This window comes from Nannospalax galili, unplaced genomic scaffold (genome assembly GCF_000622305.1).
Source record: "Nannospalax galili isolate Female #2095 unplaced genomic scaffold, S.galili_v1.0 scaffold206, whole genome shotgun sequence".
Lineage (NCBI taxonomy): Eukaryota > Metazoa > Chordata > Mammalia > Rodentia > Spalacidae > Nannospalax > Nannospalax galili.
Genome location: NW_008358101.1, coordinates 9085332 through 9110523, shown reverse-complemented (window position 1 = coordinate 9110523; position 25192 = coordinate 9085332). Strand labels below are relative to the sequence as shown.

Here is a 25192-nt window from a genome sequence, read left to right as displayed (position 1 = left end):
ATGTCAATTGCATTAAAAATGAATTTTTCTGTATGAAACCATGTATTTTAAAAATGAAATGGCGATCATTTTTAAAGGTTAAAACCATTTAATTTGATATCTTATAGGGTTTATACTGAGTACAATATTGTATAACTGTAATAATTCAACTGTAAACCTAAAAAATTTACAGTCAATTTTGAAAGAGATGCATCTTAGCTCAGGAAATTGTTATTGATTATGTCAATGCTGTTGTAGTGAAATGCTTCTTCTAAGTATGTGGTTAATAAATAAATAGTTAAAAAATAAGATGAACCAAGCTGGAAGGTGTCAACTATCCCAATTCTGAGTCTCTAGAATTATAAGGGATGTAGGTACGGTTGAATGATGAAACATCAGCAGGCATGTTTGGGAAATATTTTTTCTCATCCATTTGATTTATTGAGGACTGATGGAAATACTCTAAGGTAATTTACTTAAGATGCTATAGTGTACAGTTTATACATTGATTCAACAAATATTTTTGTTATTATGATAGACATGCCAGAAAAATAGTTTCTGCCCTCCCAGAACTTATGTTGAATAGGGCTAGGCTGACATTAAACCAGTAAATAAAATACAGCATTAGTAGCAAGGACCCTGGAGAAATACAAAGCAGATGAAGGATGGAATTACGGAGGAACATGTAGCTCTAGTGGAGCTGGGATGGTTAAGGCAACTATCCCCCCAAAGGTGACATTTGAATGGAGACCTAATGAAGTTAAGGGGTAGCTATGACCATGTTTAAAGGGAAAGCATTTCAAGCCCCCCCCCCGCCCCAGTGCAAAGACTGAGGTAGAAACACCATCCCTGTGACTAAGTTAAGATAAAGAGATGCAGTTAAATCCAAGAGCAGCGAGGTAAGGAGAGACTAGGTTCTGGCCAGAATCACAGTGGCTGTGGTCATGGCTTTATATTCCCTTCTAAATGTGGATGCGCTTTGGGTAGAATGAATATGAAATCTGTATTTTATGAAGATCATATTGGTTGATTGGAATCAGCTTAGGAGTAAGCTAGAAGAGCAGGTAAGAAGTCGTGTATGGTCTGGACCAAGGATGACAGCAGCTTTGGACAAGTGAGGGTAAAATGGAGAGGCAAAGAAGTGGAGTTGAGTTAGGGGGTGTATGAAGATGGAGAAGGGAAGCCTTGATAAAGTTTCCTTTGGAAGATGTGAGAGGCAAAATGAAGTCTCTGTCTGAATTTGGGGTTCTTGGTTTGAACAGTTGGGTGAACAAGGTGCTACTTACTGAGAAATACTATGAGTGGAAAGATAAGAGTGTTGTTTATGGGACAAAATTAAGAGTTTGGTTTAAGTATTATTAAATTTTATGTGCTTCTTAGACATCTGGTAGATGGTGAATGAGACTAAAGTTGGGGGAAGGAGTTAGGGCTGCAGATATAGGTAATAGATTTCTTTTCTTTGTCACAGGACTAATGCCCCTCACGTCCGTAATCTAAAGCTATTGTATCAGAGTGTGATTGCAAGTGTTTACTTTCAGATGTGGGTCACAGATTGGAGCATGCAAGGAAGCTTTGCTTCAGTGTATAAAACAGGAGACAAGTGTTTGTCCCCTGATAGTCATTCCGAAAGAGCAGGAGGTGAAGTAAACACATCCCATTTAAGGCACAAGGTAGCAAGTTGAGTGAATCACGTGAGTATATTTTCACCAGTCCCCAATATCAACACGATGAGAAATCACATATAGTTCTGGATGATTTAGAACATGGCTTAAGATTTTTATATTATACTCTTTTATAAAGACAATATTCGAACAGCTTTTAGACGCAGCAATATTATATAGTTTATAGCTTTCTTCTGGTACCTATTTTCATCCACGCCCCAAATCAAAACTTCAATCAGTTTCAGTTCCTGAACAGAACCCCAAATAGTATTTGGCTACAGATTGAAAAAAAGAGTTAGATTCACACCAGAGGTCAAACTTGAAACTTCTACTGGAAATCCCCTGACCTATCATAAAATTCAATGCTTGGTATCACATCTGGGTCATAACATGAATGCTTTTTCACCAACACCTACCAACATCACTTCAGATGAGACCTACAGAGAGAAAGCGCCAACGTCTCATTTTTAATACCCACATTTGGCATGCATCATTTCCATAAAAGCAACTCTGAGTCTTGGGAGATGCTTATGCATATTTACTGTTGGAATATGTCATTTTTCTTTGAGAATTTGACCCTTAAGTTCACGTGACATGCAGGTTATGATTAGTCATCACCTACTACTAAAAAGTTTTGAAAGGACATCTTCAGGAAATTCTTTGACTCAACTAGGCTATTTGGAATTCACAATAGGGCTGCTACTTGAGCTCAAATGACCAAGCAGTGGAAACCTATTGGTTGGAATTTATTCTAAGCATCATCTTAGGAAATTGAGAATAACCTGGATCAACTGCCTCTCAATCTTTTTCAATGCACAGTTTCTTATTTTAGAAATAAGAAATGGATACAATTTAGGCACTTGGCTAATCCTTGGGGATAAACACTGGGGTGTGAAAATGGAGTTTTCCTTCTTTGGAGAGTGATGTGGTAGTGCTTTAAAGAAGGAAATTTGAGCAAATACAAGCTCTTGATAAATATCTGCCACCCCTAACTTTGAAAACCTCACTTTCTGTCATTTGATGATTATACACAGGTTGTATCTACATATCTATGGCTTCACTGAGACCATTAATCAAATAAATCATGTTTAATTACATGTCAAAGTCCTATCTTTTTACAGTCTTTGTCAAACTTTGCCCTCTTTGACATTAAAGGATGACTTTCAGAACTTTAAAATTATGTTACTTGCTTCTATGTGCTAGTGTTTATGACCCATAAAAGAGATGCTGCTCTTTTTATTTGGGCGTAAATGGGTAAACAACAAATAAACAAACAACAACATCACACATGGAAAACCACAGTGGTTCAGAGAGGCTTGTACAAGCAAACATAATGAGTTACTTCAGAGAGTCTTGGATTTCATGGTAAATGGCCCCCAAAGCGGCAACTCAGACTACAAAATTAATTCTCTTATACGAAATGCTAAAGCTGTGGAGAAAATCCCATTTTGGACACAGTTTCTTCTCGTTATCAATTCCTATGATCATGAGCTTTTAGAAAAGACACGCTCTGTTTAAAGGGGAGGGGGACCACCACAAGGCTTGTTGAAAACATGTGACATTATAACTTAGGGTTCTCTTCTAAAGAGGCTGGAGACAGCTTGATGGAGTTCAAACCACCCAGAACCTGCACATTCCTAGGAACTAAATATGGGAAAGCATCAAGGAAAAGTAATTCAAAAATAGTTTCAGATGTGCACATTCTAACAGAAAATAGTTCAGAAAACCACAGAAACTTGATAAGAGAAGGATTCTTAAGTCACAAGATGGCAAATGTCCTAAGGATTAGCTACAGAGCTTTGATCTCCAAATTCCAAGCACAGATTTGGAGTCTGTGGTAGGGGCTAAAATCAAACATTTAAAGACTTTTTCAAAAAGCAGAAGTGAAAAAAAAATGAGAAAAAAAGTACAGGAATAGAGCCTTCGGTCAAAGAATGTGTAATCACAAATATGCAAAGTGGGTACTTCAGTAAACATAACCATATTCACATGGCCAAAACAGAGAATAAAGTGATCAGATTAAAACATGCAAGTAGAATTTATTCTTCTGGAAACTCTTGGTAATGGAGATTAAGGTGCCAGTTTTCCACTTGTGCTGCCCAGTCACTTACCACAGTCTTCCTTTCGCTTGTTCAGTGTGACTATGACATTTTCACAGTGTGTCTATGACATTTTCACAGTGTGTATGCAGGTTTGGACATGGTGGGTGGGGGTAAGGCACTTCAGTGAATGCTTACTAACTGGTAATCTTCTTATATTTCAATTCATCCAATGCATATTGAGTGTGGTTGGAAACCTCTAGGGACCAGGTTTATGATGATAAAGGGGTCTTATAGGTAGCTGGGCCCAATAGTCACAGCTGGGTCAGTGGCAGACAGAGATGTCCTCTAACCCCACAGAGATGAAAGGGAAGTGGAGGAGAAGACAATGAGATGAGTCATCACGATTATGACTGATAGATGTAACAAAGGAGAAATAGATGGAGCACGATTCAGACAGAGTTGACTTAAGGGGCCAGGAAGCCTTGCTGGGCTAGGCAATGGAGGGGAAACTGTAATCCAAGTCATGTTAATAAATGCAGTGCTGCTGTATACACCATTCCTGAAGCTACTCCATATGAAGGGCTCTAGATTAAAAAAAACAAAAAAACAACATAGCTTGGTTCTTATAATGTTTCTTCTTTTAAAATAAACTTTATTTTTATGTAAGATACATGAACTCTAAAATTCCAGGAAGATAGTATTGATGACATTTTGAGGAGAGATCTATAAAGAGGCCTTCTGAATTTGCAACTTTATTCAATTTATTGACCTAAGACTCCGAAGGTTACAGCATGTTTATGACTTGTTACTATTGTTATCAGTTGTTGCAGTGGGTTATCTTGGTTGTCAACATGACACATCTAGGAAGAGGGAACCTCAATTGAGGAAATTTTTCTATCAGATCAGCCTATGGGCATGTCTGTGGGGCACTCTTTTGATTGTTAATTGATGTAGGAGGGCCAAGTCCACTATGGTCCACTATGGTCCATCCCTAGTGAGCTGGACCTGGGTTATATATAAAAGGAAGCTGAACACGAGTCTGGAAGCAAGCTAGTAAGCAGTGTTCCTCTGTGGTTTCTGGTTCAGTTTGTCCTTCAGTTGTCTACCTTGAGTGGAGCCTTGGCTTCCCTTGATGATGAACTAAATCCTATAAGCCAAATAAACCCTTTCTTCCCCAAGCTTTGGTCATGACATTTATTACAGAAACAGGAAAGCAAATTAAAACAGCTATGGGGAACTTGTTATATGTGAGGCATTAAGCTAAGCTCTTTGTATCTACCATATTATTTCAATCCTTTGAAGAGATACAACTGAAATTCCAAGTTTAAAATTTCCGGAACATGCAGAGGCTAAATGAAAGCAAACCACGAAACACCTTTTAGAATAAGATTTCAAGAAGGTACAAACGCTATTATATGCTTTTTCCTTCAGCCTTCAACTGAGAGCATGAAAATCCAATGGCAAGTTATCCTTGATTTATCCTCGCTTATGCCAAAACACTTGCAATGTGAGTGAGAGTCTATATTATACAACCACACGTCCTTTGGACCAGTCTGTCTACTTCAGAAGTACTAGGCAAATAAAATAACAGCGGCACTTACTGTGTGCCAGACAGCTGTGATACTCTTTTTGATTTGTGAATAGATGTATTAATTTGATGTCAATGTGAAAATGATGTAAAGAAGTACAAGATGATAAATAGAACTCCCATGGCTCTTCCCATCCAGTTTGTGCCTGTTCATTGTCTTTGGGTGAACATTGTTAATCTTTTCATTTTGAATAAATTTTTCTAATATTTTTTGTTCAGATATGAAGCAATATGAATGAACTCCTAGTCTCTTTCCTTACACAAATATACACTTTACAGTTCTGCATAAGTGCTGTACACTGAGCACAACTAGGCTGTACAGGAAAGTGTTCATTGTGTTCTTTCATGCAGGCATTTCTTGGTTCACTGACTTATAGTGAACATAGACTAGAGATGATGGGGTTATCAGGAAGCTCAATTCATGAAGGACAGATGTTATGTTATTTTAACAGAACTGGATATTCTTCCAGAGGAGGCTTACCTTTTTACTCTTACAGTATGTAAAGGCCTGTTTCTTCAGAGACCCACTGAGGGTCTGGTCAAATCATAGATTCTTGTTACTCTTCCAGGTGAAAAAAAACATTACCATGTACAATTCTTTTTCATGACAATATGTTGAAGGGACACGCATTTCTTTTTCTGTGTACTCTTTTCACATTCCATTTCCCGTCTTTTATTTTACGTTGGATTGTCAGATTTCCCTTGATTTCCGAGTTCTTTTATCTTTGTTTGTGAGCCTCCCAACATGGGTGCTGGAAACCAAACTCAAATGCTTCGCAAGAGCAGCAGGTGCTCTCAATCACTGAGCCATCTCTCCAGCCTCAGCTCCTTCTATTTTTAATAGGATCAGTCTTTTGGTCTCTGAGAGTTGTAAATATTTTTCTACATTTTTCTAATGCTGTTTTTCTTTTGATTTTGTTGCTCATGCAATATTATTATTGTTTTTCTTCTGTATTTTTAGTTATGGCTAGAAAGGCTTTCCTGGTCCCAAAGTTACAGGCATTTGTCCGGTTCTGCTGCCTGGGTTTTTTAAATTGTTTTACATCCTTGATTTATTTAGAATTTATCTTAAAATAGTAAGATAGTCATGGGTCTAACATTTTGTCTTTTCTAAATAAATGACTGGTTGTTCCAACGTGGATATAGTGACCCAGTAAATTGAAATTCACCAATTTGGTCACAAACTTCTGAGGGAAAGAGGGTTTTCCTGCTGATTATAATGGAGGATCCACTGGGAAAATTAAGGAGGATTTTGAGGGAAAATTTGTCTTACATATAAGACAAGAGGATCTTTAATTTTTTTATGTGTATGAGTATATTCCCTGCATGTATGTGAGTGCACCCATGTCATGCAATGCTGCGGAGGTCAGAAGAGGGTTTCAGATTCCCCTGGAACTGGAGTTAAGAATGGTTTGTAGTTGCCATGTGGGTTCTGGGAATCGAACTCTGGTCCTTTCCAAGAACAGTCAGTGCTCTTCACTGCTGAGCTATCTCTCCAGGCCCCGAAGATTTTTAATTTTAAAACTAGGAAGGTTGATGAGAGGTGCTGGATTAAGGACAACAAATTCCCTTTTGTAGGTAACTTGAGAATGTTGATTATTGAGTCAAACTATCTATAGTGAACCATAGAGCCTTGGCAGCAATTTTAAATGTGTTATTCAGTTGGAATCATGCTTTGCTGCTCTAAATAATGTGATCACATGTGTTCTTTAGCAGGCATGCATAAATTAATATTGTTCCCAGTAATATTTGCTTAAATAAAGACTTTCTATAAAGCAAAGTTAGATTTAAGTAATGGTCCTTCAGGAATATGTACAGCACTGGCTTTTTACATTAATTGATCTCTCAACATTTCACCCATGTAAACATCAAATTTACATTTGTGTATCAGAGCATAGGGATCTACTCCTTAATGGGATATATTTTCAATTGTATTGTGATGCAAGTGAGGAAATGTTTATTTCAGCAAGTTTTGTTTATTAAAATAATTTTCATAGAAAACAGAAAACACATACTTTTCCTTGAAAATGTCACTATTTCAGCACATATTTAATTTAGTGCCGTGAAATAGTACATATTTAAAAAGAAATAGCCACATTCTGGAAAACTATTTTTGCATTTATTTTCTGATAAAGTTAAACAAAACAATATAACCCAGTAATCTTACTCCTGAGTACTAACCCTAGAGAAAAAAGAGCTTATGTTCACATAAAAACCTTACATGACTGTTCATAGAAGCCTCATTTGCAATAGCTTATAATGAACAAAATGGATTTCAATAGTTAAATGCATTAAAAATGGTGTTAATTCACATCACAGAATATTATTCAACAGTAAAAGAGAATGGATTATTATTGACAACTGGGTGGATCTCAAGTACATCATTCTGAGTGAACAAAAGTCATTTTCTAAAGCTGGCTTCTGGATGATTACAGTAGTCACCCCCTCGCCCCGTCCCGGGATGACAGTGATGACAGCAGGTCTGTGCTTCCTGGAGTGACTCCCAAAGGCTACCACTAGGGGCACATCCCATGTTTTTTAAGGTTGATGGAATACTGTATCTTGATTGTAATGGTGGGTAAACAAATCTATGCATGTGATAAAAATCTTTTAGGGGTGTGTATATATGCATACACACATACGAATCAGTGTATGTAAGAGCTGGTAAAATTTGAGGAAGGTCAGTTAATAGTGTGTGTTCACATCAGTTTCCTGGCAAGGAGAAACTCAGGGAGGGGAAAATTCAAATATAAGAATTCTTTGTTCTACTTTTAACAGTTTCTAAGAAGGACTATAGTTACTTCAAAGTAAAAAGCAAAGTCAAAGGACTGATGGCTATTTAGTGGAAGAGCTGTCTCTTTTATAATGCTGATATGTATTTACTTTTCAACTTGAGGTAATGTCTCCCAGGAAGAGGAGGAAGATTTGGGGATGAGGCTCAAACCTCAGCATCTGTTTTATTAATTTGATCCTGTGCCGCATATGGGTGGCACAGGGGATAGTGAAGAGCCATGGAATTAGTATTTGAGCAAATCTTTTTCCTTGTCCCTTAGCTCTTTTTTATATATTGTCTCTGAACCTTGAGAAAGCTCTTAACCTATGTCTCAGTTTCTTAAGGCATAAAGTTAGAATCACAATCTCTGCTCACCTTAATAAGATTTTGTGGGAATTACACAAGATAACTCATATCTATGATTTATGATTGAAGTCGCAAATTTTAACTCCTGTTGATGTAGTATCTGGTAGCCCAACTTCTTATTATGCTCAGCTTTAGGGAAAGAGTTCTTATTTAATTTCAGCTCTTACACTATTGTTCTTTCTCTAATGTAGATGCAGAGAATAAACAATGGATAGATCCGAATTTATACAGGACTGGTAGGTTAATATAAAAACTGTCAAAAACCAAAAGATGAAAAGCACACTAATCTTTTGTGAATTGAGCAATTATGTATGTTTCCTTCCATGATGTGTTTTTTCAATTTATGTGTATGTGTGTATGTCTGTGTGGGGCCATGTGCAGGTGAGTGTGGGTGCTCATGGAGGACAAAGGTATCAGATTCCCTGGAACTGGGGTTACAGGCAATTGTTAGATGCCCCATATGCATTCTGGGAACTGAACTCAGGTCTGCAAGAACAGCAAGTTCTCATAAGCATGGAACCATCTCTCTAGTCCCCACATTTTTTGTTTTAATCAAGTTTACTTCTAAGAAAGAGGAGCATTTTATAGCATCTTTCCAGTGGAACTTCTGCATACGTTTCAAAGTGAGAAAAATCAAGGAGTTTATTTATTTATTTGCCAGTGCTAGCCAGTGGAAACAGCACAATCTCTTTCATGTACCAGACACCTTCTAGAAAATGTTGAAAATCCAGATTCCCAAAAGAAAGGTACTAATCTGTGTAACAGAGTCTCCCACTAATCTGTTAATAAATTATTTTTCCTGCTCTTTCATTATTCTTCCGTGTGTAGATTAAACGGATTATACTGTAATTAAATCTGATGCTGACAAGGGGCTGTCCTTCAGAGCAGTAAGCTACTGGGAAGCCAGCATTCTATTCCTGGCGTCAGTGTTGACTTGCAGCTGAGGACACCCCCACTTCACAGTGTCTCATTTTTTTCCAGCTATAGAGTGAGATAAACAATGTCTCAGAGGGCTATAGTTCTGCTTTAGGAGCTCTGTATTCTAATCGGGCTCCAGATTCCTTTATAGCAAGGTGTTCTTTAAAAAATTAAAGGTATATTTATGTTGTTGTTGTGACTCTTAATAGAAATGAAGCTTTAAAATCTAATTTTAAATGCCTCCTACCGCACAGTGCATTATACGTGATCTTAAATACTGCAATCAGCTGTGCCTTGGAGTCTGTGATATTTATTAAGTTTTTTTTTTTTTTTTTTGAAAAAAAGCACTGCAAAGACACACCACAGAACATTTTCAAAGCTATGTGTAGTGGCTTAACTGCAGGACCTTCGCGAAGTTAATGGGACTCCTACTGGTAAATTCCAAGCACCACTTTGAAAATTTACCCCATAGTGACAGTTTAATGCTTCTTATTGATCGTAAGTTTCCAGATAACATCTCGAGACAAGAGGGACAATTTCTTAAAGGAAATAAACAATATTCAATGAAATAAATCTGCATTGCATTCATCATAATGAACGAGTCTGGAACAGTCTTTTGGGAAGAAGGCTCCTGGGAATTGCTTGTTAGTGATAGTTACCAAGGGGTGCTGTAAACATTTCCTATCACTTTATAATTCTGGTTGTACATAGAAAACAGCACGTTTCCCTTTTAAACTGAAAATTTCACATTTCCAAGGACAGAACCATACATGTATGGAAAAGTTGTGAGTTGTTATTTTATAAATTATTCCCTTATAATTTATCCTTATAATGTGTAATAACTTGTCTATTGCTGATACAGAGTTCAAATAGTCATAGACAATTAAGAGACAATTAAAGTTTTTTATGTTTATAAATGTATTGCATACATACATGTAAGTGTACCTGTGTAGTGAAATGCCTGCAGAGGTCAGAGGAGGGTGTCAGATCACATTGGAACTGGAGTTACAGATAGTTATTAGCTGCCATGTGGGTGCTAGAAACTGAACCCAGGTCCTCTGCAAGAGCAGCCAGTGCTCTCAACCACTGAGCCATCTCTCTAACCCCATAGTTATAGTTTTTGTTGTCTTTAACCCAAATAGGGTTAAATAGGTCACCCAGCAACCTGTTGGATGTTTGCCTGGCATCCTGTCTCTAGAAGCTGCTGTGCATCCAGAGGGTGTGCCCTCGGCCCCTCTGCTCTCTCACTTCTTGTTCTCTGTCTCTGCACTTGTTCACTGAGTTAAAGCCATGATACCCCATGTCTGTTTTTGCACAAACCATGCTCATTGTGTCTCAATTATTCTTCTTTGTACTGGAAAGGTATATCCCTAAATATTTTCAGGACTGACTCCTTTTCAAAACATTAAGATCAATTCAAGATTCTACTACTTAGGGTTTCTTAGAACACCTAACTTAAGGTAGCCCCCAGGCTTTCTGCTTCCTTTCCCAGCATTCAGAACCCTGTTTGAATATGGAAGAGTTATGTAATATTTTTTTCTGGATGACTAAGTTCAAAACCTGGGGTGATCTTTCCTCTTCTGTCTTATGCAGTGAGTCATGAAAGTCTAAGGCTTTCTTCCCACAACTGTTCAATTTCCATTGCGTTTTCCCTTTCTCTAAGTGTGCGGGAGGCTGGTCTCTTGTAGTTAAGTGTGCTGGATAGCTTTAGTGTCAACTTGACACACCTGGGTTGAGGGAGCCTCAATCGGGAAATTGCCTCTATTGGACTGGCCTGTGGCCATGTCTGAAGGGCATCTTCTTGATGAGTGATGTGGGAGGGCCCAGCCCACTGTGGGTGGTGCCACCCCTGGGCAGGTGGGCCTGTGTTGCATAAGAAAGCAGGCTGAGCAGGGGCCAAAGAGAGCAAGCCTGTAAGCAGTGTTCCTCCATGGCCTGTGCTCCAGCTCCTGCCTCCAGGTTCCTGCCCTGAGTTCCTACCTTGGGCTCCCTGATGAACTGCGACCTGGGAGCTGTAAGACAAATAAACCCTTTCCTCCCCAAGTTGGTACTGGTCAGAGTGTTTTGTCACAGCAATAGAGAACAAACTAAGACAGTAAGGATTATTTTTTTATTTCATATTTGTACCTTTTGCATAAATTTTGAATTGGGCACCTAAACATTCAGTCTGTGAATGAATTTTCTTATATAACAGGTGGAAAGAATATTAGCAAAATGTATCATAGTGTTCTACTAAAGTTTATAGAAAGAATGGGGAACAATCTATAGTCCTTCATTTTCCCGTAACATTACTCTCCGTATGGTCAAATAATAGCATATTAAGTTACCTTATAAGCCAATGTGGCATACCACATCAACTGTCATCTAAATAATTCTGGTTTTGGTCTTTTTGATACAGGGTCTCCCTGTAGCCCCAGCTGGCCTGGAAATCACTATGTAGGCCTCAAACTCACAGAGATCCACCTGTCTCTGCTTCCCAGGTGCTGGGATTAAATGGCATGTGCCACCATGCCTGGCCCTAAATAATTCTTATACTGTTAATAAACATCTGGAGGCATTCATGAGCAACCTTATTTACTCTAGAAGATGTCACCTATTTGCAAATACCCAGGGATGCTTAGGATAACACTATTTAAGATTGTAAGCAACTGATTCTGGGCACATAAGTGTATTTATCCCCCAATTTCTCCTCAAGTTAGAGAAGAGCAATAAATGTAGTTACTATAAATAAGGCTAATATTGCTACCAATGTCATTCTATAAAATATTGCTCATTGAATCACTAATGCTAAACATAAGTATCACATCCCTAGACCAACATAATATCTTACTATATTCTAAATGAGTATCCTTATATTTACAAACAAGCATACTTCTCACCACACATTCAAGAAGCTTCTTTTTGCAACATATGGGGACTATTAGGAAGTTCCACAATTGGTCAAACACAAAGAATTAGTGTCTGTGAGTTCCTAGGCCTAAGTGACACATCTACAATATAACCTCTACTCCTAAGGCTCAGGGAACATTGTGGAACAGGGGGTGGAAAGAATATTAATGCATCTATCAACTCTCACCAACAAAGCTTCCTCAGGCAGCAGATTGTGATCACCCAAGGAGCCACAACTGGGCATTGTGCCGAGAACTAGAGACTGCACGGTGCTTATTCCTGAATAGGACACCTATATCAAACCTCTGCCACCCAAGGCTCATGGATCATTGTGGAAGAGGGAGCAGAAGATCTCAAGAGCCAGAAGTGGTGGATGACCACAGGAAACAGTTTTCCAGACAGCCGAGTAGTTACTCATATGAACTCACAGCAATGGTGACAACACGCACAAGTCCCATGCAAGCTCATGTCAGAAAAAATTCCAGCATAGAAGTGGGGAAGTGGGGAAAAAGCCCGAACCATAGCTGAGGAACTATTGGCAAGTAATAGCTTAGGGGAGAGGGAGAGTCGGTTAAGTGTGATGCTAGATAGGTTAACCAGGATCCAGTGGATGGACTCACACCGAAGGATATCTGGGGACACAGATTTGACTTGACAAGGCTTAATATTTATGACAGAGTGCATGAAATTGAGTGTGGGGGTCCGTTAACAGGGATACAAATGGAGGAGGGGGGTCTGAATGTGATAAAATATATTGTATGAAATTCGCAAAAATTGAATACTTTTTTAAAAAACCCGTAAATATGACGATTTTTGTTTATGAGCTGATGCCAATGGACAAAATCAATTACATTTCATTTTAAACTGATAATAAACAATGGCAGATGTACATTTTGCTAGAGTAAAATCATTAGAAAATAATCCTATTTTTGTTTTTATTTTGTTTTTATCTTTCTTCTTTCCAATTTTGGAGACGTTTGTTAAACCCTAACTTCTTCATCTATAAAATGGGGTACTATAGTACTTAAGTAAGATTAACAGTATAATATTTATAAAGTACTTAGGGAAGGAAGAGTATGTAACAGTTCTCAGTGAACAATGCTATCAGGAAGGCAGTGAAACACCCTTAATGTTATGTGATCACAATTGTTCTCAAACGGGTCAGTTGATTATATGAAAGAACCTATGCATGACTAAGGAATTTGAACACTTAGAAGTCAACAGAGGTCGCAGAGAAGTACATGGGTGATATGAAATAACATGTGAGAACACAATTTCTACTAAAAGGGATGAAAAGTTTGGAGGTAGAAATAATGATTCAGGTCAAGAACAGATCTATTATAGTAAAGGGTGGAGAAGTTAGAGAAGTAGGAAGCAATTTATAGTTTGTCAGTGGGAGTTCTCAGAGCCTCTGGTCCAACTTTTGAACACATTAAGAATGTTAGCTGCCTTATAATACAATGATGAATCATGGATGTATTAGAGTAACCTCAGCCATGTGGTTGATCTCATAAAGTCTTCATTTCCTTTAGGTCAAGTACAAAGCTGACCACATTTTCTAATGAAAATACACTTGTTGGCATTTTCCTGGGAAACTGTCATTTCAAGTCAAAGACATATATGCTCAGTTCATGGGAAACATGTGAGCTGTGGTTTGCCCCCTTCATCCTCTTGTAGAAATGCCACACTGGAGGGAAGCTGTTAAAACAGCAATAAGAAATCAGCTTACATTTAGCATAATATAGGATACAATATTAACAGCAGGCTGGTATTTTCTGCTTCACTGAGACACACACTTCAATACTGAAAACATATGGCCTTGTTAGAACTGTCTTTAAGAGGGGCCACCAAAGAATTAAAAAAAAGGCCACCATTAGCAGTAATGTGTCAGCTTCCTGACACCAGACTCATTACTGTGATCTAAGTATCAGCCTTTGATACTATTTGCAAGTTTCAAGTAGGCCATTAAGGAAAGGTGGGGAAAAGAATGATTATGAAATAGGTCTTTGAGGTTATAATAAATTCTCAATATTCATGTTTCAGAGTGAGAATTCCTGTCTGGGTGTAGAAAAATCATAAAGTAGCAAACCCAGGTAATGAAGAGAAGTTTAGATAATTATTTCAAATATGCTTAACTCTCCAAATTGGGAGTGCCAGTGCCCAAGGAAATAAAAGTGTTTTCATGGCAGAGTCTTAAGGGAGAGATGCAAATTGAATATGTAAGTATAAGGAAGAATTTTGTTAACACTAGATAAAATTTTACTAATTTCAAAGGCAACTCACAAAATCAAGCAAAGATTCAATATGAAATGAATCTTTCAAAATGAGAGAAAGTGTCTATTTTTTTGTCAATGGACATTTACTTGCTTTAGGTTACTACTGCTTGTGTTTTTCAAAGACAAGTACACAATGACTGAAAGATTTCTTGAATTAGTAGAGGGTAGGTGGTTCAGAAAGAGGAAATGACAGATTTTAGAATCAGTTCATGGAACCACTATCAAATTGAGCCCAAATGTTATGGTTGATCAACAAGGCTCATTACTATACGGGGCTTGAAAGCTGACATTGGTGTACCCAGAGGAAACATTTCCCATTACGAAGGCTTAATGGCTCAGCTGTCATAATCTTTGCCATGTTCTATTCCTCAATACTCAAGACTTCAAAAAGCATTTGTGTGTATTTGGCATGTTCAGAGTAATTCAATCTTTCAAATATATTAAGTGTCAATTAGTCTTGATAGATTTCACATTCCTACTCAGAACACCTATCATGGCTAGATGAGAGAGATGCCTTATTCCCTTTTCTCTTTTGCCAGTGTAAATTTGGTTAAACAAGGGAGATATAAGGTTCACTTCATCATTTTTTACCAGTTTATAAATCATTTATATGTACCTACTAAAGTAGTCTAGGCGAGGTCTCAACAGTAATCTGGCACAGCCCCTTGCCTTCAGGATAAGAGATTTGATTCCTCTGTGTAGGATAAATTGAGTGATCTCCCAATAAGCCCTATTTGAATCTTCTTTACTATTGCATCATTTCAGGTGAAACAGATCAAATTGTCACATATACATTTAAAATACTTTATTCATTATTTTTATTTATTGTGTTTGAGTGTATTGCCTGCATGTCCTGCAATGTCAGCAGAGGTCAGAGGATGGTATTGGATTCCCCTGGAACTGGAGTTATGGATAGTTGTTAGCTGCCATGTGGGTGCTGGGAATCAAATCCAGATCTTCTGCAAGAGCAGTCAGTGCTCTTAACCACTGAGCGGAGCCATCTCTCCAGCCCCACATGGACATCTAAACGAATGCCAAAAATAATGCATGATTATCTATCTCCACTGCAAGTACATATTTCATCTTTGTCCTAATGGGAATTCATTGTATATTTATTCATATATTTTTTTCCAAAGCAGCGAATTCACTTGTTATAAAATACCCAATTAAAGAAAAAAGCCTGAAGAGTTAACAGAACCTGAATGATGCCAATCCGTTGCCATACTAAATCTTTAAGGCTACTATTGATAAGTACACAAAGGTGAAATTACAGAGAGTAGAATATCATTTTTAGAGCAAGACCTTCAAAGATCTGAGAAAGACAGAGATTAAAGGACTATGGTGTGCCAATGCATCCATAGCTGAATACAGCTACCAAGACAAACAGGCATCTGGGAAAGGTCTTTCTTTCTAGCTTGGAGAACAGAAGTACACTGGCATTGCCTCTGGAGTTGGAACATAACCAATTTTTAATTGGTTTTAAAATCTGGAATGGAACATTCCTGTAGTCATCCATGAACCGACCTTATCCTGTAGAAGTTGAGTGAATCTTGGCCAACCACCTGCCTTGTGAGTTGTTTTGTTTGGTTCGTTATGGAACAGAGAGTCCTTGTTTTACAGTAGTTTCACATCGAGTTACAGTTCTTCATGCTGTTGCTTCAGCAGAGAATTCAGAATTAGAAAAACATCTCCAGGGATGAAAAAGAAAATGTTCAATGTCTTGGATCTGCAGGGCTAGGAGATGCTTCTAACTTTTTTCATACCTTAGCATGATGGCTTCCAACAGAAAGTAAAGTTTATTCCTGTGGATGAGTGACAAGTGAGCTATCAGCCTTTGAACCTCTAAATGTTACATGAGATTTTTCAAGGTTGGTTTAATTTAGAGTTTTACTACATTCACTTTTGTAGCTCCAAATTTCCACAACCCTCATTGAATGTTTTAAAACAAGGATGAAGTAAAGGTTGGTCTGAGCTGCACCTGTGGAGGGGGAGACACTTCACTCCTTTAGTCCACTTTTCTACCTACACTACAGGGAGAAGGATTAAGGGGGATTACTCAACAATTCTTGACTCTTCAAACAAGAGGGTTAAAGGGGCTGTGAATGAATAAAATAGCCTAAACTATCTTGTAACTAAAATCCCACTTTTTCAGCTTGGAAATAATTCAAATAGACCTCACCAAGCATTTGGATTGAAATGGTTACCTCAGAAGTGAGAAAAGTGAGAATAAACCTGACCAAAGATATCAAAGATCTGTACAATGAAAATTTTAAATCTTTAAAGAAAGAGATTGAGGAAGACACCAGGAGATGGAAACACCTCCCATGCTCATGGATTGGAGAAATTAATATTGTGAAAAGGACCATCCTACCAAAAGCAATATATAGAGTCAATGCAATCTCAATCAAAATCCCCATGACATACTTCACAGAATTAGAAAAAAAATCCTGAAATCCATATGGAAGCATAAAAGACCCCAGATAGCCAAAGAAACCCTGAGCATAAAGAGCAATGCTGGGGGGGATTACTATACCAGATCTCAAACTATACTACAGACTCATAGTCATAAAAGCAGCATGGTACTGGCACAAAAATAGACACATAGATCAAGGGAACATCAATGAAGACCCAAACCGGAGTACATGCAAATTTGGCCACCTGATATTTGACAAAGGTGCCAAAAACACACAATGGGGGAAAGACAGCATCTTCAGCAAATGGTGCTGGCAAAACTGGCTCTCCACCTGTAGAAGAATGAAACTAGATCCTTATCTTTCACCTTGCATAAAAATCAACTCCAAATGGATCAAAGACCTCAATGTGAAACTTGGAACTCTGAAACTGATAGAAGAAAACATTAGCAGTAACTTACAAGATATACGGTAGAAAACGACTTTCTAAATTGGACACCAGCTGTTGGGGGATTAAGGTCAACAATCAACAAGTGGGACTTGATTAAACTAAAAAGCTTCTGTACAGTAAAAGAAACAAGAAAGTGAAGAGAAAATCCATAGAGTGGGAAAAAATCTTCACCAGTGACACATCTGAAAGAGGTTTAACATCCAGAATATATAAAGAACTCAAAAAACAAAGCATCAAGAAAACAAATGACCCAGTTAAAAGATAGTCTAAAGATCTAAACAGAGAGTTCTTCTCAAAAGAAGAAATACAGATGGCTAAAAAACATCTTAAATTAAAAGTGTTCAACATCATTAGTAATTAGGGAAATGAAAATTAAAACCACCTTAAGATTTCATCTTACCCCAGTCAGACAAGCTAAGATCAAGAGAACAAATGATACCAAATGCTAGCGAGGATGTGGAGAAAGGGGAATGCTCAGCAGCTGTCGGTGGAGTGCAAACTCATGAAATCCCCATGGAAAGCAGTGCAGAGTACTCTTAAAAAACTAAAAATGAACCTCCCATATGACCCGGTTATACCACTCCTTGGCGTATACCCAAATGACTCATCTTATTGCAGAGACATTTGTACAACCAGTTTGTTGCTGCTCTTTTCACAACAGCTAAGAGATGGAAGCAACTTAATGCCCCTCAACTAATGAGTGGTTAACAAAAATGTGGTACCTTTACACAATGGAGTTCTACTCAGCATTAAAGAAAGATGAAATAATGAAATTTATAGGTAAATGGATGGATCTAGAAACTGTTATACTAAGTGAAGAAACAGACTCAGAAAAACAAAAGATGTATGTTTGCTCTCATTTATGGATCCTAGCACCAAATCCTTATAAGGGAGTTTATATTCCAACTGCAGGAACCAGGAAAATGGAAGGAAACCAGGGCGCTAAAGGGAAGGAAGGAATCCAAGAGAGAAGAATGGTAGGAGACAAGTGTAAGGAATAAGGGAGAAATGTGTAAAAGGGGGTAGTTAAATGGGAGGGAGAGAAGGAGGGCTATACAAGGAACTATGGGGAAAAAGGGGAAGAAGGAGCTCAAGCTAGGTGGGACCATAACAGACAGAAATTATCAAGGAAGAAATAGGAAAACAGGGACACTTTAAGTGTGGAGGGTGGGGAGGGAGGATAAAACAGGGAGAGAAAGAGGAGAGAGAGTGTTTTGCTAGTATAAAAAAAACCAGAGGTAATTATATTAGTCCAAAACTCTACTGAAAAATTACACACGTAATTATCTCTACATGAGTCTGTGAGTATAGCTGAAGGCTACATAATAAGAAACAGTGCCAGACAGGAGAAATCATCCTTTGAGTTTTTGGCTAAGATAGTCCAAAAGACTCCCAGAATTACACAGGCTATTGCTATAGTTCTTGATTGCCTCCCAGAACTTGATGGTAAGACCTTATTGCTGAAGACAGGATAGAGTTTCAACATAGGATTTGGAACAACTGAGATGAAACTGACTTGGAAGCCACTTTCCCTGAAGGCTAACTCTCATAGCTTTGGAGAGCAGTAAAGAAACTAAGAGAGAACATCGATCAATGGTCCAACCCCAGGACCTAAAGGGTTATACAAGGAAACTTGGGGATAAAGGGAAAGAAGGAGCTCAAGAGAGGTGGGACCATAGGAGAGTGGTCTCAATGGAGAAATGGTGAAAGTGGGGACACTTTAAATGGGGAAACCATGGTGGAAGGGTCAGACAGTGACAGAGAGAGGAGGGAGAGAGAGAGAGAGAGAGAGAGAGAGAGAGAGAGAGAGGAGAGATAAATAATGCCTAGCTAGTCTTAAAAAATCAGAGGTAACCATATTAGTCCAACAACCTACGGACAAATTATACATACATTATGTCTACATGAGTCCATGTGTATAGCTCTGTAAACAGAGCCCTACAGGTTCCTGGGAACCTGCTCGTATGATTCTATGGCATAGTTGTCAGCAAACACAAGTCCCTCAGGCAAACAATAACCCAGTATAGAACTGGGAAAAATGAACAGCAGACCTCAATCTTATCTGAAAGAACATTGGAAACTGATTGCTTGTAGATGAAGAAGAGCTGATTTTCCTAAAACAAGGAACTCTAGATAGGCTGACTTGACTCAGTGGATGGACTTGTCCTGGGGAATGACTGGGGACACTGACAACACAGTGGGCCTTAACAGGGATGACAGAATATATGGGCTCCAGTGGGGGGGATGGGCTATGGGAGGGTGCTAGTGGGGATGGGGATAGAAAGATGATTAAGATTGTTTGAGTTATTCTGTATGAAATACAAAAAAATTCAATAAAATTTTTAAAAAATTTAAAAAGAGTCTGCAGAGTATAGGTTCTTGGACAGGACTCCTTTATTAAAATTAACCCACCCAGGACTCAGGGACCACTGTGGAAGAGGTAGCAGAAAGACTGTAGAAGCCAGGGAGCTGGTAGGTGCGTGTTTGTACGGAAATAGTCCTACAGATGTCCGGGACTCTTCTCATATGAACCTGCACCAATGGTGTCAGCATACACAAGACCTATGCAAACTTAAGCAGATAAAAACTCAGCACAAAACTGTGGAAATGGACATCAGACCCCAATATTAGTGGAAGTATTATTGACAGGTTTTCACTGCTGGGTACGAAATAGCTGATCTTCTTAAAGGGAGGGACTCTAGATAGACTGATTAGATCCCAGTGGATGAACTTGCACTGAGGGACATCTAAAGACACTAACTTTACATGATAGGCCTTAACACAAATGACAGAATGCATGAACTCCAGTGATGGTGGTGGGGCTTTGGGAACGTGCCAAAGGGGAAGGGGGTATAAAGATGATTTTCTATATGAAATACATAAAAATCCAATTAAAAAATTAAAAAAAGAAGTGAGAAAAGTAAAAGAGTAAGAAAAGCAAATTTTAGCTGCTTAATAATAATAGCTTTTATATGCAGAATTTTCAGTTTTATGATTTTCTTTTAAACATTCAACTGGAAGATGCCAGATCTTAACTTCAGAAGAGTCTTCAGTGGAAGTCTTCACTGGGAGGTACCATTTCAAACGGAAACAGCAGAATGGAATTCCCTGTGGAACTGCATCAAGTAGGGATAATTCCTTGTTTGGAATTGTGGAAAGGGGGAATCCTATTTCAGAGTGTAGAGCATATGATCAGGTCTAAAGTTATCAAAACATAACCATACTTGTAATCTTGATGTATGCTAGTGGATATGCATAATTCAAATAATACACTGCTGTCCATCCCAGCTCATTTCGGCATAACCTGGTGTCACATTATAGAAATAATTTTTTAAAGTATTTATTGAACTAAGTGCTGTTTCTCCAACACAGAGAAACATAGAAGAACCATGCATTTTTGTAAAGCTTTATTGATCACCTGGACTTAATCCTAGCTTATTAACTGTATGACCTACAAAAAAGTATTTTTCTTTGCCCAAGTTTCTTCATCTGTTAAAGATGATAAAAGTATCTATTTCATTATGTTGTGGAGAGAATCAAATGAGTCAACAGTTTAAAAACCCCATGTGCTGGGTAGTTGTTGTCAATTTGACACACCTGGGAAGAGGGACCCTCAATTGGGGAATTGTTTTTATTGGATTGGACTTATGAGCCTGTCTGTGAGGGTTTTTTTCTTTTTTTTATTGTTGAGGAATGTGGGAGGAGCCAGCCCACTGAGGTTAGTGCCATCCTGGCAGGTGGTTCCGGGTTGTATAAGGGGCTGAGCAGGCCAGGGGAGCAAGCCAGTAAGCAACAAACTCCATGGTCTGTGCTCCAGGCTCCTGCCCTGAATCCCTGCCTTAGCTTCCATTGATGATGGCCTGTGCTGTAGGGCAAATAAACCCTTCCTTCTCCAAGTTGGTTTTGGTGAGTGTTTTCATCACAGCAATAGAAAGTAACTAAGACACCCGAGAATGCCCAGTCCGTGGTAAGTATTCCCTGGATGTTGGCTTTTGATATCAACTGAATGTTGTAATACCAAAGACAAGAAAATATTCATTCTCTGAAATCCATGCATCTGTGACTTCGGTATTTACCTATAACACAGAAGGGCTTTCGAGCAAACCTCAGTCTTCCTTGCCATCCTCTGTACCGACAACAGCAACCTGCAGACCAGATTCGAATGATGAACTCTAAACCAAAGACGACGATCATCACGAACTCCTACAATATCAGAAAAGATGTGTCAGAGAGAGGCATTCTGGAGTAAAACAAGTAATGATATGTGGGTATTTCTGAGTGTTTAGGTACTGTGCCTAAAACATCTGGCTAATGTCTGAAGAACTGCTCTTCTCTCACTGTGGAATGTTTGCCTCCTCAAGTCTCTTAACACTTTCAGAGAGTCTGTTTTAATAGGAAACGGACAGATTGAATAAGAGTGTGACGGTCTCACCTGGAGTAGGTGGCACAGCTGATTTTTTGCCTCTTGCTAACTTATGAACTACCTGAAATGAAAAATACAAACCCTGAAATACAATGGCAAGTGCTACAGACAACAGAACTTCATTTAGATGCAAGGAGCAGCATAATCCCTAAGCCTTTAGGAGTTAGTCTCAAGAGACTAAGAAGTAAATATCCAGAATCATCCTGAGTCCTTTTGTTGCAGTATCAGAATCTCCTTATAATGCAGCCAGTTTCAGAAGTATCATCATGCATGTGGTAGATATATCCACTGCCAGAAGTGAGACCCTGAATCCTTAGTTTGTTAATTATCTTGTTTCCCTTTGGCAATCACTACCTAGAAAACAACACCTGTGCTTCCAAAATTTCTTTGAGATTATTCAAGAAGGGTTTTGAGTTAACCCGAGGGAAAGGCCAATGACCTTGGCTCATTAAACAGTCAGTCATAGGATGACAAAGCAAAGGAAATTTTTAAAAGAAAAAAAATTCCTGAACAAATCTGGCATAGTTACTTGTTACTATAGGGACAGATTCTTAATTTATTAAAACTGGTTTTCTTCTTTTATTGAATTCTTGCACATTTCATACACATAATTTGATGGTTATTAAATTCCTTCCCCTATCCATACCTCCCCTATTGCCCCCCACCAAATTTACTACACTCTATTTTGCATATGTATAATAAGGCCTATAGAGTCTAATTTGTGTTCCCAAATGTCCTTCAGTGTGAGTCTGTCCACTGGATCCTGGTTAACCTACCAAGAGTCCCATCTTTGAAAGAGACTCCCTCCTCCTCCCAGCAGCCATCAGTTGTGAAAAATTCCTTAGGTTGGGTTGGGTTTCTTAACTGCTCAAAGAAAATATCAAATTGGTTTTCTTCAAAAAATAATTACCTTTCTTGTTTTAAAACAAGGATTGACTCATTGTTTATAATGTAGGCAATATTTGTTATTCAACTTTATTATAATGGATTAATTATAAAAGTGATCCATGGTGCTTATTAGAGCTTCTTAACATCACAGAATTTTAGTAAGTAGAATTTCCACCCCATTTCAATGCCTAAGATAAAATCTATTATGAAATGCATGAAAATTATATTTTTATTACATGTTTCATACAACGTATCTAGAACATGTGAGCATATGATGTGCTTTTGACCTGCCTACTGGAGACACACACTCTATCCTACTGTTACTTTGCACTAAGGAATCTACAAATACTTCTTTTTTAATATTTTATTTATTATTTTTATTTTTTAGGTGTATGAGTGTATTGCCTGCATGTATGTGAGAGCACCTGTATCATGCAGTGCCGCGGAGTTCAGAAGAGAGCTTCAGATTCCCCTTGAACTAGAGTCAAGGATGGTTCGTAGACACCATGTGGGTGCTGGGAATCGAACCCAGGTCCTCTGCAAGAGCAGCCAATTCTCTTACCTGCTAAACCATCTCTCTAGCCCCAGAATCTACAAATATTTCTTATGATGAGACATATGTCTTCTGTAGTATCATTGCTTACTCAAAGCAACTTAAAACCAATTCCTGGGTCCATATTTGAATATTACATTATATACAGATAACCAAAGCTATGGCCAATATATTTATTGAATGATGATCTGAGGGCTTTATTTATTTTTAACTTGTTTGGGTTTTGAATACCTGTATTAGTAGGGTATATTCATTTATTAAGGTATCAAAAGGCCTGTTTTCAGCATATATAAACCATCCAAAAATAACCATTTAGCTAAGTCTGTGCTCAACCTAAGTTTAGTGGCAGCTCCATTATTTTTTTTTAGGAAGCATGGTATTCCAGTTTGAGAGATCATATTATAAAGGATATCCCCTACCTCTGCCAAAACCCTGATATGTGGCCTCAGCTCACAGATACACAATGTCTTTCTCATGTAAGCAGAAAACACCCATTGAAGAGATTGCTAAAGTCACTGCCCTAGTTCTACGCTATGAGGCAGGATACATTCTATCTGCAAATTCTTTATTTCATGCTCACTGTTCAAGAATATTGCCTGTGCTTGGCTTATATCTAAAATGTTCTACATTTTTTAAAAGTTTGTGATTTTAATGTTTAAGACCATGATTCTTCTTTTTTTTTGTTTTTGTAATTGTTTTCTTCTTTACTTTCTGTTTTGTTTTTGTTTTTTGAGATGGGATTTCCCTGTAGCACACCGCTGGCCTAGAACCTGCTTTGTACAGCAGTCTAAACTTGATCTCACAGAGATCCACATGCTGGGATTTAAGGCCTGCACCACCACACCTGATTTAAAGTCATGATTCTTCATAGTTGGTTTTAGTAAAAGCTGTGGTATATACACTTAGAGTTCATTCTCCCTCCCCTCCCCTTCCCTTCTTCCTTTCCCTCTCCTCCTGTCCCCTTCCTTCCCCTTCTTTCTCCTCTCCCGTCTTCATTTCTCTTCTCTTTCCCTCCCTTCCCTTCCCTTCCTTCCTTCCTTCCTTCCTTCCTTCCTTCCTTCCTTCCCCCCTTCCTTCCCTCCTTCCTTCCTTCCATCCTTCCCTTCCTTTGTTCCCTCCCTCCCTCCCTTCCTTCCCTCCTTCCTTCCTTTGTTCCCTCCCTCCCTCTCTCTTTCAATTCATTGCGCACACTAAGTAAATACTCTTACCACAGACTTATATCCCCAGCCTTGGTTTTTTTTGAACATACAATAGAGCTACCGTGTACATGTGCTCATGTGGATGGTCAAGTTTTCACACACCTATGGATTTGTGCAACCACTCTTAAGACCAGGATCAAATAGTTGTGTCGCCCTAAAGCTCTCTCCCACTGTTTGTGTACACACACCTTCCTCCAGTCCTACCTAACCTCTACTACGCCCTTTGCCTTTTGTAGAAGATAACATAATGAACTCAGATAGTCCTTCCTTCCTTCCTTCCTTCCTTCCTTCCTTCCTTCCTTCCCTTCCTTTGTTCCCTCCCTCCCTCCCTTCCTTCCTGTCTGTTGATGTCTGTCTTCTTGTGCACTGGTTGTTAAAAACCTGTTCTTCCTCCATTGAACTGCTTTTGTATCTTTAACAAAATTCAGTTGAGTGTATTTGTATAACTGTATTTCTGAGTTCTTTTGTCTGACCCAATGTTTTGTATGTCTGTCTTTCTGTCAACACCACACAGTCCTGGTTACTGGAGCAGCATGGAACCTTCATATTAAGTAAAGGGATCTCTTTCAACTTCAGCAGAATTGTTTTAGGTTTTCTAAGGCCAATGAATTTCCACATATAATTTAAAATAAGTTTATTTGTGGCACTAAAAAGTTTTTCTGAAGATTTGAGAGAGAGTTCACTAAACCTATCAACCCATTTGAAAGAACTAACATTTTTTTATATGGCACCCTGATTCAAGCTTTATTTTTATTATTATTTTTTTAATTAGAAG

At 38.3% G+C, this 25192-nt stretch overlaps 1 protein-coding gene across 3 annotated transcripts in view; it reads right to left on the bottom strand.

Annotated features, from left to right (window-relative positions):
• Kcnq5 (potassium voltage-gated channel subfamily Q member 5) overlaps window positions 1-25192 on the bottom strand; it is a 613681-nt gene that overhangs the window by 138806 nt on the left and 449683 nt on the right. For all 3 annotated transcript variants that reach the window (XM_008856328.3, XM_017795162.2, XM_029557802.1), the window contains exon 3: window positions 21431-21557. In XM_008856328.3, coding sequence (XP_008854550.1) covers window positions 21431-21557 — 127 coding nt within the window. The remainder of the gene's footprint in view (window positions 1-21430; window positions 21558-25192) is intronic.